Source organism: Lolium perenne, chromosome 3, assembly GCF_019359855.2.
Source record: "Lolium perenne isolate Kyuss_39 chromosome 3, Kyuss_2.0, whole genome shotgun sequence".
NCBI lineage: Eukaryota > Viridiplantae > Streptophyta > Magnoliopsida > Poales > Poaceae > Lolium > Lolium perenne.
In genome coordinates this window covers 337,613,571-337,624,818 of record NC_067246.2, presented here as the reverse complement: position 1 = coordinate 337,624,818, position 11,248 = coordinate 337,613,571, and the positions used below count along the sequence as shown (strand labels likewise).

Here is an 11,248-nt window from a genome sequence, read left to right as displayed (position 1 = left end):
ATGTCCTGGAATTTATCATTGTAAACAAAAATGTAAAGCAAGGTACCATAATAGCTGCTACAATCTGAACTGCTAAATCCCAGTCAGACGCAGACACGATGGTAAAATGAATATCGATTAGTAAGTGAAGTGTCATGTACAGAGCATATTAGAACCAGTTACAGCATTTGCAGCTACCCTCTAGTGAGCAACGAGTCAAGCATCATCAGTAAGAATCTCCTGTAAAACACTAACGTTCTGTCTACCACCAAACTGTAGGAATTAAGGCCTAAACCGCCGAATTGAACCAATGATCTGTACACAAAATTTCCAACACTACCTCACCTCTACCACCTCAATCACAAAACTGTCGTCTTCAAAAACATGCCATTACCCAAGATGTGTGGCTGATGACCCAAGATGTGCACCGTTGATTCTGATGCGCATGTAGACTTGCAGATTGCTCTGGAAGAAGCTGACCATCTGCTCCATCAGAGGGAGGAAACCAACCGGCAGAGTAGCCTCAGCTGCAAAATGAGCATGTTTCATCACCTCATCGTGCCTGGCCCTCTCGTCGTCCCGCCTCTTCCTCATCTTCTGCAGCTCAACCACGCGGTCGTCATGGCCAGGGGGAGCGTGCTCCATCGCGGCAACCATATCAGTACTGCTACTTACTCCTAGTTCTCTCTGCAGAACCTCACGCTTCCTCTTGTAGTCCCTGGAGGCGTGGTCGGCTCTCCTCCTCTGCCGGTGCTCATCCTCCTGGCTCCTCCTGAACTCGTGGACAAGCTTGGAGAAATAGTCGATCGACTTGAGCGTGTCATTCTTGGGGACCAGCTCGATCGCTCGGAACCAGTCGTTTGATATGATGAATATCGGTCGGGCGCCGAGCTTGCCAGGGGAGAAAGGCGGGGCGCCGTCTGGTGCATCTAGCTCCTCTTGTACCTCGGGGAACCATTTCCTCAACCATCCGTTCAGTGCCTCCACGTAAGCCCTTTGGGTGCTGATCCACTTGTTGAAGCAGCGGTACCATTTCGAGAGCTCCCGCTCCAGCTCCAGTGTGGCCACTGCAGCAGCACTGGATTGGCTTATGGTCCTAGCCTTGAGCAAGTGGATTCGGCTGTCTCTTATGGCTGATAGCTGCCTCTCGTGACATTCCAGAACTGCTTTCCACATTCTTCGCAATCTATACTTGCAAAAAAACAGCAACATTCAATTGATTAAATTATCGTTCTGAAGAAACACAAAGAGACAGAACAAGAGTAAAACTAGGAAACTCCATACCCTTGGATGAGATTAACAAGCTGAGGGTATAGTTCTTCATCTCGAATCTTCTCAATCTTTGATGAGAAGGCCTTGGCTGTCCTGATGTTGATGCTGATCCTTTGCCTCAAGTCCCGCACAGACAATCTGATGGGGTCAATTGCTTCTGGCTGTGCTCCTCGCTCGTCCAGCGACTTGAGCCTCCTGTACTTCTTTTCATACACGACCCTCAGCTTCTCTTCATCCTAGAACAATCACCTAACCTTTTCAACACATGTTTGGCATGCAGTAAATAACAGATAACATGAATTGGCACTTGCAGTCTGTTGATGTGGCCCAAGTCTGTACCTTAACCTCCTGGTATAGCTTCTTCTCCCAGAGACACAACTTCTCGAGAGTCGACGACAGATTCAAGTCGGGATTTCTTCTACCACTGGCCGAAGACGCCGTGCTCGGCAACCTTGAGTTCCTTTGTCGCCTGGGGAGGCAGTGAGAGGACGACACGGTAGAAGAGAAATCTGCAGAAAATAGCATGTGTCAACATTCTAATGCACTATCTATCACACACAAGAAAAAGAGATGTTACTCCAACAAAGCACTGCATTACCCACATCTAAGAACTTTGGGTGTTGCCCGATGAGGCACCTTCCCCACCTCAAGGAGCCTGGAGACATCATCGCCACAGTCCGCCGCCTCCTCGAAACGCCCTTTGATCTCCTCCATCGCCTCCATGACATCCCTGTCTCCGCTATGCAACGGCGAGAAGGACTCGCTGCTCACAGTCATAGCTGGATGCGCTGGCTTGCCGTGGCTCCCCCCTTCCCCATATGCATCGACAGTCGACACATCCTTATCAAATGCCACACCCTTCTTCTTCGCGGTGGAGTTGTCGCTGCCAATGTCACCGCTGCCCATGCCCTTCAAGCTCGCTGTATCGCTGCTGCTCCCTTTCTTGCTCTTCGAGCTGGCATTCCTCGGCGCCGAGACTGGCTTCTCTGCCTCTCCATTGGCACCGGATAGTCCCTTGCTCTGCGTCTTCACCTCAGATGGCCCGCCCTTGGGACCGGATGATTCCCTGCTCTGCAGCCTCGCCTCAGAAGGCTCACCATTGGCTCCGGATGGCCCCTTCTTCACCTCAGATGGCCTGCCCTTGGGATTGGGACTGGATGATCTCTTGCGCTGCAGCTTCACCTCAGAAGGCTCGCCCTTGGAACCGGCATTGGCGGCAGGAACTGGCCTCTTCCCCTTGACATTCTCATCTTCAACGGTCGAGGTTGTGGAAGCCGCAGCGGCAGGCTTGGCCTCCAGCTCGGCCTCGTCCTCGAGCTCCGGGATCCCCTCCATCCGCCTGACCTCGGCGTAATTGGGGCTGCTGGCGGGCAAGTTCCAGCTGATCCCGCCGCCATTGCCGCGCGAGTAGTCCTCGAGGAACTGGTCGTAGGGCGTGAAGGGGTCGAAGAAGTCCCAGGCCGAGGCCGCCGGCTCCGGAGGCGGCGGCGTGGGCGGGGGCCTCCTGTCGCCGTAGGGCCCGTACGGGTACGCGCCGTAGCCGGTCTGCGCCTCGGCGTACTCGGCGTAGGGGTCCGCGTACACCACGTTGGGCACGGTGGCGGAGTTGCGCATGTAGTGGCGGTGCTGCTGCGGCGGCGCGTTGCGGTTGCGGGAGCGCCTGGAGTGGTCGAGCGCGTGGAGGTCCTCGTCGTCGGAGGAAGAGTCGGAGAGGGAGTGGGAGAGCGGCGAGACGGTGGAGGAGGACCCGGACGGGGACGGCGGGAGGGTGGAGACCGGCTTGGCGGGGGACGGCGGGAGGGTGAGCACGGGCGAGGCGTGGTCGGCGGGGTCGGCGGGGAGGAGCGCGGCGGCCGCGAAGCGCCGGAGCGCCCCCCCGACGGCGGCGAGGGAGCGGAAGTAGGCCGCGTGCGCCGCGGCGAGCGCGAAGCGCCGGTCGGCCGCCGCCCGGATCAGCGCCGCGCGCTCCCGGCACACCGCCGCGGGGTCCCGCCGCGCCCGCCGCGACGCGGAGGAGGAGGAGGTGTGGCCCGTCGCGCGGCGCCGCGCCCTGGACGCGGCGGCCGCGAAGGCGTCGTGGGAGGTGGTGCAGCCCATGCGGGGAGGGAGGAGAACCGTGGCTAGACGGCTAGCGGCGGGGGTCGGGTGCGTACGGTGCGGTGGTGGGCTCTGGCGGCTCGTCGGCGTCCATTATTATAACAACAATGGTGGCGCCGCGTGGCCGTACGAGGCCGGCTCCGAGGCGGATTGGGATGGCGGCGCGGCGGCGAAGGATGGAAAGTGGCGGCGGGCGGGATTGGGAAGGAGGACGTCGGTGTGGGCGCGTGAATTGGGAAGGGAGACGATCAAGGAAGGAAGGAGCAGTGGTTTGTTGTGTACTTTTCCCTATTGTTCCACCTTGTGTTCCTTCTGGCCCCTTGTGTTTCCATATTTTAGTGGTTGACCGCACGGGGCCACAAGAGGAAATTGCTTTTGTGTTGTGTTTGTGTGTGCTGCTGTACCTTCACGCGTTAACAAGAATCGGTTTCTCATTTCCATAAAAAAAAACATCGGTTTCAGTATCTCTATCCATAAAAAAGATGTTGAAAGTTTGTCTAAATTCAAATGTATCAAGATATTTTTTAGTGTATAGTAGGTATATCTAAATTTGAACAAACCTTCAACATCCTTTTATGGATGGAGGGACTTGTGATCGATCACGAAAAACTTATTAAGATGGATCTTACTGAAGTCACCCGACCGGTAATCCACAAGTTAGTCGCCCTTCTTCCTCACCTACGGTGCCTCCACCTGCTAGATTTTACGACATTGTACCTGCCAAACCACCAATGGCCAAACCGCATGGCTTTGCAGGTCACACCCTCCTATGCCACCGCATCACTAGGCCTAGCTCGAAGCTCCTCCCTCGTAGATCCAACGCTGCCCCATATATCCCTATAGAACTCGAAGATTTAACGTTATTCTCTTGTGCCCGCCGCGACATGTCCTCTCTCTCTCTCAGGTCGTGGTGAGAGAGTGAGAAGAAAGTAGAGCATGCAACGAAGTGGGAAGAAATTAGAGTGGGGATAGGGAAGAGGAAGAATGGGAGAGGGAGAAGATATGGTGCAAGAGAACAAGTGGTGGGAGGGACGCCCTGGCTGCCACGGCTCCCGCTATGGTTGCTGTCTAGGGGTCCAGGCGCGGTGGTGGAGCCTTCGGCCGCCGCCACCGGCACTGTAGGGTGTGCTCGTGAGGGCGGCAAGATCTTGGCCCGTGGGCCTAGATCTAGGCCTGGCGGGCCTGGCCATTTTCACCCCCTGTTGTCCCATCGTAGCCTCTCGTACCTTTCCATCTTGGTTGTGCATGTGTGGTTGATGGAGTCGTCTGAGCGGGCGCTTCTGGTACTGCTCGGTGGCTGGAGTCTGCTCGGCCGTGTCGAATCCATGGGGAGTTCTGGATGATTTGTCATCGTTGTGGGTGGGCTATGTTTTTTCTGGCTATCCGGGACAGGGTCCTTGGGCTGGCGCGTGCTCGCCGGGTTGGCAGCATGTTCAGTACTGCAGCTCCTCTCGCTGCTGTGATCTGCTTTCCCTCCGACCAGTTTGGGCACACGTATGCAGGTGTTGGCGCGTTGGGATGGTGCAACTGTCGTGGCGCCGCTGAGGTAGCGTGGACTAGTTTCAGGTCTGGCCGAGCCTGACCAGCCAGCTCTTGCGCTCATCCTGCAGATGAGTCTAATTGGGGTTAGACCATGGTGCAGCTTTAGTTAATGGCGCGACAGTGATTTCTGTCCTGTCTGTTCTACATCCTCTCGACGGTGACCGGATTTGACTTGGTTGGACCTCGGCGAAAGTTGCACACGGCGATGGCCTGTGCCGGTGATGACGACATTTGCGGGTGTTGTTACCTTGTTGAAGGCGTCCCGATGATGTCCCTAGTTTGAAATGACGGACTCCGTCCCTCCGCCTCAAATTGTCGCCCTTGGTGGCCTCGCTTCAGGCAAGCCTTTCTCGTAGTGTCCTGTGAATCATCCTATGACCTCTCGCGGGTGTCGCAGCCCTAGCGCAACGTCGTCCTGGATGCTTGTACACGGTTTTGTTGTAGTAGTTGGTGGCTTACGTAGCGCCTTTGGGGAATTTGCTAGGTCGGCGCCTGGCCATAGTTGTTGCTGGTGGGTATATGCCCAACTCCAGGGGAAGATGTTGCGCATGGAGTGGACATATCCCGAGCTCTAGGAGTGGGGGTTAAGGGTCTGGGTGAGAACTTTACAGGACCTTGGTCTCCGCCGACAATGTTGAAGCGTTCCCGCGCCATGCACCTTCTTGGAGGCACCGTCGCAAAACTTCCCTTCTTTGGATCCTCAAGTTCTGCTAGGCTGCCGGAATGTCGTCGAGTTCCCCCTTGGGATGTAGTTTTGGTGAGGTCGATGTTTGTTGGTGTAGACATGGTTGTGATTGCTCCGGTGCAACATGAGACAAGACTCCCTTATCCTGGATCACGTTGGCGCTTCGGCTTGACGTTTTTTCTGTGTTGTTTTCTGTTGTTGGTTTGGGTGCGCGTTTGGTGCGTGTGTGTTGTAATTTTTGGCGTAACTTCTAGTTAGTTGATGGGTTCGTTAATTCAAAGTCAGACTTGTTTCGAACCATCCATTTAAAAAAAGTCCAAGTCAAGGTACAGCCGTGATTACCACACCAAACACGATTGGCTCTATCCACCTTGCTGCATCAACGTCACAATGGTCGTCTATGAAGAAAACACCATCACAAAATTTCACTCGATTTGCATGCCACAGTTATTTGGCAGAAATATGATTGATGCCCATGTCGTGTCCTCGTATGTAAACAACGTAGCGGAGAAGCCCCCATTTCAGTTACATCGTAACTCTGGAGGACGTATCTGCAAACGTTTCAGCACTGGCAGGCAGGCGCACTTTTGTCTCTTTGTCCTCTCGATTGCCACCACGCAAACACGCAAAGGCGCAAAGCGTAACTATCGCCAGATTTTCCCGGGCCCACGCCGCAGCCTCCCATCGAGAGGGCACATCCAAATCGACGGCTTTCGTTGGTTGGTTCTCGAAGCCATGGAAAAACCAGACGATCGTTCGAAGAGTTAAAATTACGCCATCTTTTTTTAGCTTTCAAACGCGTTACTCAAAATGGATTTGTGTTGTGATCTTGTTTTGGGAGTGCGAGAGAGTCGACATGAGTGTATTTTTAGTTTATTACGGCCACCATGGAAATTTCAATTTCTAGAAGACATTTTTCGTCTTTGTCTGCAGTGAAACGTGCCTTGAGTCGGCATGAATGTGTGTGGTTCATGGCCACGTAAATGTAATTATCGGCCACGTCTTGTACGTGCCGACATGTACATGCTCGCATCATATGTATCGCACATGATCCTTTTTTCCGATATACTATCTTCATCCAAAAGCTTAAGGTTTATTTTATTTTAAAAAGTCAAATTATATCTAATTTATCTAAGTTTATATTAAAAATTATTAACATGAAAAATACAAAATTAATATCAATAGATAGATAATGAAATATATTTTCATATGGTATCCGCAAAATATCATATTTGTTGATAGACTATTCTAAAAGTTTGGTCAAACTTTACTCGGTTTGACTTTTTAAAAAATATAAGCATTAAGTCTTCAGACGGAGGTAGTATTTTTAAAAGGTATTTCGATGTAGCTAGGTCTAAAATTGGAAATGGGTCGGATACGGATCGCACAATGCCCTTCCCATATCTATTTTTATATTTTTCAAAACAAATATGGATGCGAGTAGAAATGTTGTTGAATAGGAATGTGAAGCGGATGTTACTCAAATACATATGCGGGTCAGATATTTTCTCAATTTGAAACGGATATGAATAACAAAATACAGAGTAATAAACTCATACTTTATAGTGAGTCAACCACATAATGATATAATACACAATACTTTCAATTTTAATCATAGAAAAAAAATACATTCAAACACTTTGTTAGTACTTTTAGTTGAAGAATTTGCATGTCAGGGTAGAAGTAATACTCCAATGTAGGCTAACATAATTTATTCGGATAAAGATATATCCATTCCCTCCTCACATTTGGATTAAAATTCAATGCCTTATTTTTTGTGTATTTATAAAACAGACCCGGATATTTACCATGTCTATTTTCATGTCAGTCCTGATTCTAAGATTACCATTACCATTTTCAACTTTCCAAATACGAATATCGGATAATTCGCATTATCCACAACCAGTTTGCACACCTAGCTAGGCCCTCTTAATCTAAAATGTCAATTACATCGTACAAACTGAACAGCCGAATAACCTACGCCAAGGACAAGAGTTCTTAAAATGAAAAGTGCACTTGAATAATTAAGAACTCATTAATGGAGTACAAGAGGACTAGAGTAAAAGCGATTAATTTAGCTGTTGAGAAGACTTGACGTGTCGTCATCGTCATAATCATAATGTACGTCATGAGAGAATCTCCATCGACTGTTTCTCTGGGTAGCGAGTTGAACATGACATCCATCCTAGCTAGCTACCTATAGGTGTCTATCCAATTGACAAACAACTTGTCATGCTAGAGAAGAATTAGGAAATCCCACTTTGATTAGATTACAGCCTCTCATAGTTAATTTGTCAAATTCTCTTAATTATCTTGAGAAGTATGTGGACAGGATAAGGCCAACGAAGGCATAGATTTGACCACGCAGACACGATGACATAGATTTGACCACGTCAACTTGATTATTTTTAAAAAGTAATCAACCGTCCCCATTCCATGCTCATAAATTGCAAATTTGAATTCATTTGCCAACCAAACATAGACATGTTAATAAGATTGTATGCATCAATTGATGCAGAGACATGGCCCTTTTCCCTTTTTAGAAAAAAACCAAATATACATGCGCTTGCTTAGGGGAAACACGGGTCATTTCATTGGTGTCTTATGCGCTGGTAAATTATCCTCTGACCCGGTGGCTGTAATGTGTAATAAACTAGGGAGCTCAGCCGAAAAGTAAAACAACCTTTTATAAGCGCTTGCGCGGCACACAAACACAACAGTTTATTTATTTATTCTTTGCAGAAAATAAAACTGTAATTTGGTCTGCTGCCCATGTGCCAAGTTCAAGATCATTTGTGCCTATGAAAATTCTAAGGCTACGAAAAGGGTAGGTTGCAAGAACTGAATTCATACCATGTGAAGGTTTCATGTAATATTTTACCAAATATAAACTTCACACCCCATGGAAACCAGATAAAACATACCTAGCTTTTACCTTTATTGATGTTTAGAAGTGGATACATCGAGAAATGAAACCTAGCGCCAGACGTACTCTCAAGCTATTGAAAATTAAAACTAAAATGTTCGTGTATGTAGGTGTTGCGTAGAAACTTTTCCATGTATATTTTCACGAAAAGTTAGAAGAATTAGGAAATTGTAGATTTTTGCTTTTGCTTTTCTCATTTTCAGTTTTTAGGAAAATCAAATATGCATGCACATATATGTTGCTTCGGTGTCCCGCTTAGGTCACATAACCCTCTATATCCTATGTAATTTGAATTCTCAATCTCACACTGACCTAAATCTTTTGTCTTAATTAGGAGACTGGTTGACTTGTTTTTTTCCGACCATAGATAACGGAAGTGATAGGTAGTCTAGCCATCTAAGGGCATGTATAATGGATGATAATAGTGTCATTTCTAATTTAGTCCACGTCACTTCGATAAGATGAAAAAACATAGCATACAATGGATCTTCATTGTTGTTTACATGCTCCTAAAATTAGAGCATTGTTAATAGGAGTATTAAATAAGAAAAACATGCGAGTAAGAGAATATATCTCATACAACGGCAAAAATGTTGTATCTTACCTTACCGAGTGACCATCTCTTATCTAAGAAAAAGAAACATTTTTTATTTTGTTTCTCCCTCTCCCCCCTCCCAACTTAGCAATTATCCTACATGATATTGCTAAGATAAAACCATTGTATATGCCCTAATTAATATACTTATACGAGGTACATGACAAGACATGCAACCCATGATCAAATTAAGACACTTATCTTATTTCAAAAGTCACAAGGGAAACACCATCCATATGCATGCACTTAGTGAACCTCACTCCAACATATGGATCGTCATCATTTGCGTCATGCTTAATGATACACCCAATCGACCAACATGTAGTGTGATGCTCTTAGAATAGTGAAACATTTAAGTAATTTCGTTGTTCCTAGGTACATATACAACACATTTCTAATAGATTGGCGAAAAGATATTACAAAGTATTTGAAAGTTGTGAAAATACTCATGCATAATGTTTTGGGTAGAAAACATTCCAACATCGGATTTCGCAATAGAAATGGCTATTTGTGACATGATTAGTATAAATTATTTCGTGAAGTGATCTTGACATGTGCAACTAATGATCATATTCTTCTAAATACATCTACAATTGTAAGTTCAATTCAACATACTTTGCCGAACCTATTCTCTACCTTTTGGAGTATAAAAAGAGGAAGGGTCTATTTAGCGTTCGGTTGCTTTTCAGTTCGCTATAGGTCAATTTTTGTTCTCATCCCAAAATGGCATGTGGACATCTGATTGTTTCATATTTCATTAGAAGTCAAACTTTGACATATAATTGTCAAATCATATACATGTAATTTGCATTGTTATTTGATAATGATTTACTAATTTACATGTAAATACTAGTGTAAATAAAATGTATTTCACATATAGAATTGACGAAAAAAAGCAGCCAAATCGATATACCATGCATGTAATGGACAAAAATGTAGAGCCTCCACGAAACGAGAAACACTCTTGGTGTCAAATATCAAAAGTGTAAACAAGGACATGTTTTGTCCTCATATGTAAAGCAATGTATTTTTTATGCCCCATTCCAAGTTTACGGGAGGGTGCATCAGCAAACATTTCAGTACTGGCAGATGCACTGTTGTCCTCCCTATTGCCAGCATGGACCAAAGCGTAAACATCACAATATTTTCATGGTCCCACGCCGCAGTCTCCCAACGATGTTACCTCCAAATTAATGACAAATTTTGGTTCTGGATGGCATAGAAAAACTGCAAATTGAGCTTACCGCTGGTTAGGTTCCTTGCGGTGGAACCAGCTCACCTAGATTTAAGTCCTAGGCTTAGTATTGGTGTTTGCGTTTACCCAAAATTATTCTTGGATTTAACCGGCGAAAAAGGTTATTACCACTTTTGCTCTGCATGGTTGACTATCCTTTGTGCGGCCCTGGTGATGCCGGCGAGTGTTTTATGATTGCGTAGGTTGGTTGTCTTAATCGTGAAATGTCAATTTTTAAGGCCCAACTTCATTTCAAAAACAAAAATTAAGACAAAACTTAAAGAAGCCAACAGCCCACATCAAGGATAAGATTTCTTATAACATGAAAAGAACATATGAACAGTAAACGACTCATTAAGGCAGAGCGAGAGAACTACGTACACTACTAAAATCTCCCTCCATCACTTTCTCTTGAGAAGACTTGACGCGTCGTCATCGTCATCATAATCTCATGTAGTGCTGAGAATCTCCCTCCATCACTTTCTCTTGCCGGTGAGTTGAACCTGACATCAGTCTGCTGGACAGCCTAGCTATCTACAATTCACAGACTGGGTCGATTCAGTGGTACTCCCTCTTCTTCGATTAATTACTTTCTCGTCTTATAATTTCTAAAACTAGTTTAACCAACTTGACATTTTTATAGAAGAAGGGCGATGATGGCATGTATTTGACCACACCGACTAGGCGACTAACTCAACAAAACGTGTTTATTTTATTTTATAAAACCAAGTGGAATGAATTAAACCGGCCGAATCCATCTCTTTACTCAACTTAATTTGGAGATTTAGGGCATCTCCAGTCGCGTCCCCCAAATCATCCCTCAAAGGGATTTGGGACGCGCCGGACAAAAAAACGTTCCCAACCTCGTCTTCCAAAGTCATTTTTTGTCCGACGCGATCTGATACGGTGTCCGGCGTC

The 11,248-nt window shown here is 46.8% G+C and overlaps 1 protein-coding gene across 1 annotated transcript; it reads right to left on the bottom strand.

Moving 5' to 3' along the window:
- Nucleotides 1-97: 97 nt before the first annotated feature.
- LOC127345944 (uncharacterized) lies at nt 98-3,630 on the bottom strand. Its single transcript, XM_051372484.2, has 4 exons — nt 1,854-3,630; nt 1,591-1,760; nt 1,264-1,487; nt 98-1,165 (listed from the first exon to the last, which is right to left on the bottom strand). Exons 1-4 carry the CDS (start codon nt 3,346-3,348, stop codon nt 370-372), a joined length of 2,685 nt encoding a protein of 894 aa, XP_051228444.1. The 5' UTR covers nt 3,349-3,630; the 3' UTR covers nt 98-369.
- Between the last annotated feature and the right edge of the window lie 7,618 nt (nt 3,631-11,248).

What these genes read in the sequence shown, in the direction of transcription:
- LOC127345944 (XM_051372484.2), bottom strand. Translation starts at nt 3,348, where the DNA reads ATGGGCTGCACCACCTCCCACGACGCCTTCGCGGCCGCCGCGTCCAGG. An exon ending in AACACCCAAAGTTCTTAGAT is followed by an intron (nt 1,761 to 1,853) that starts GTGGGTAATGCA and finishes TATTTTCTGCAG; the next exon opens with ATTTCTCTTCTACCGTGTCG. An exon ending in AGCTATACCAGGAGGTTAAG is followed by an intron (nt 1,488 to 1,590) that starts GTACAGACTTGG and finishes TGATTGTTCTAG; the next exon opens with GATGAAGAGAAGCTGAGGGT.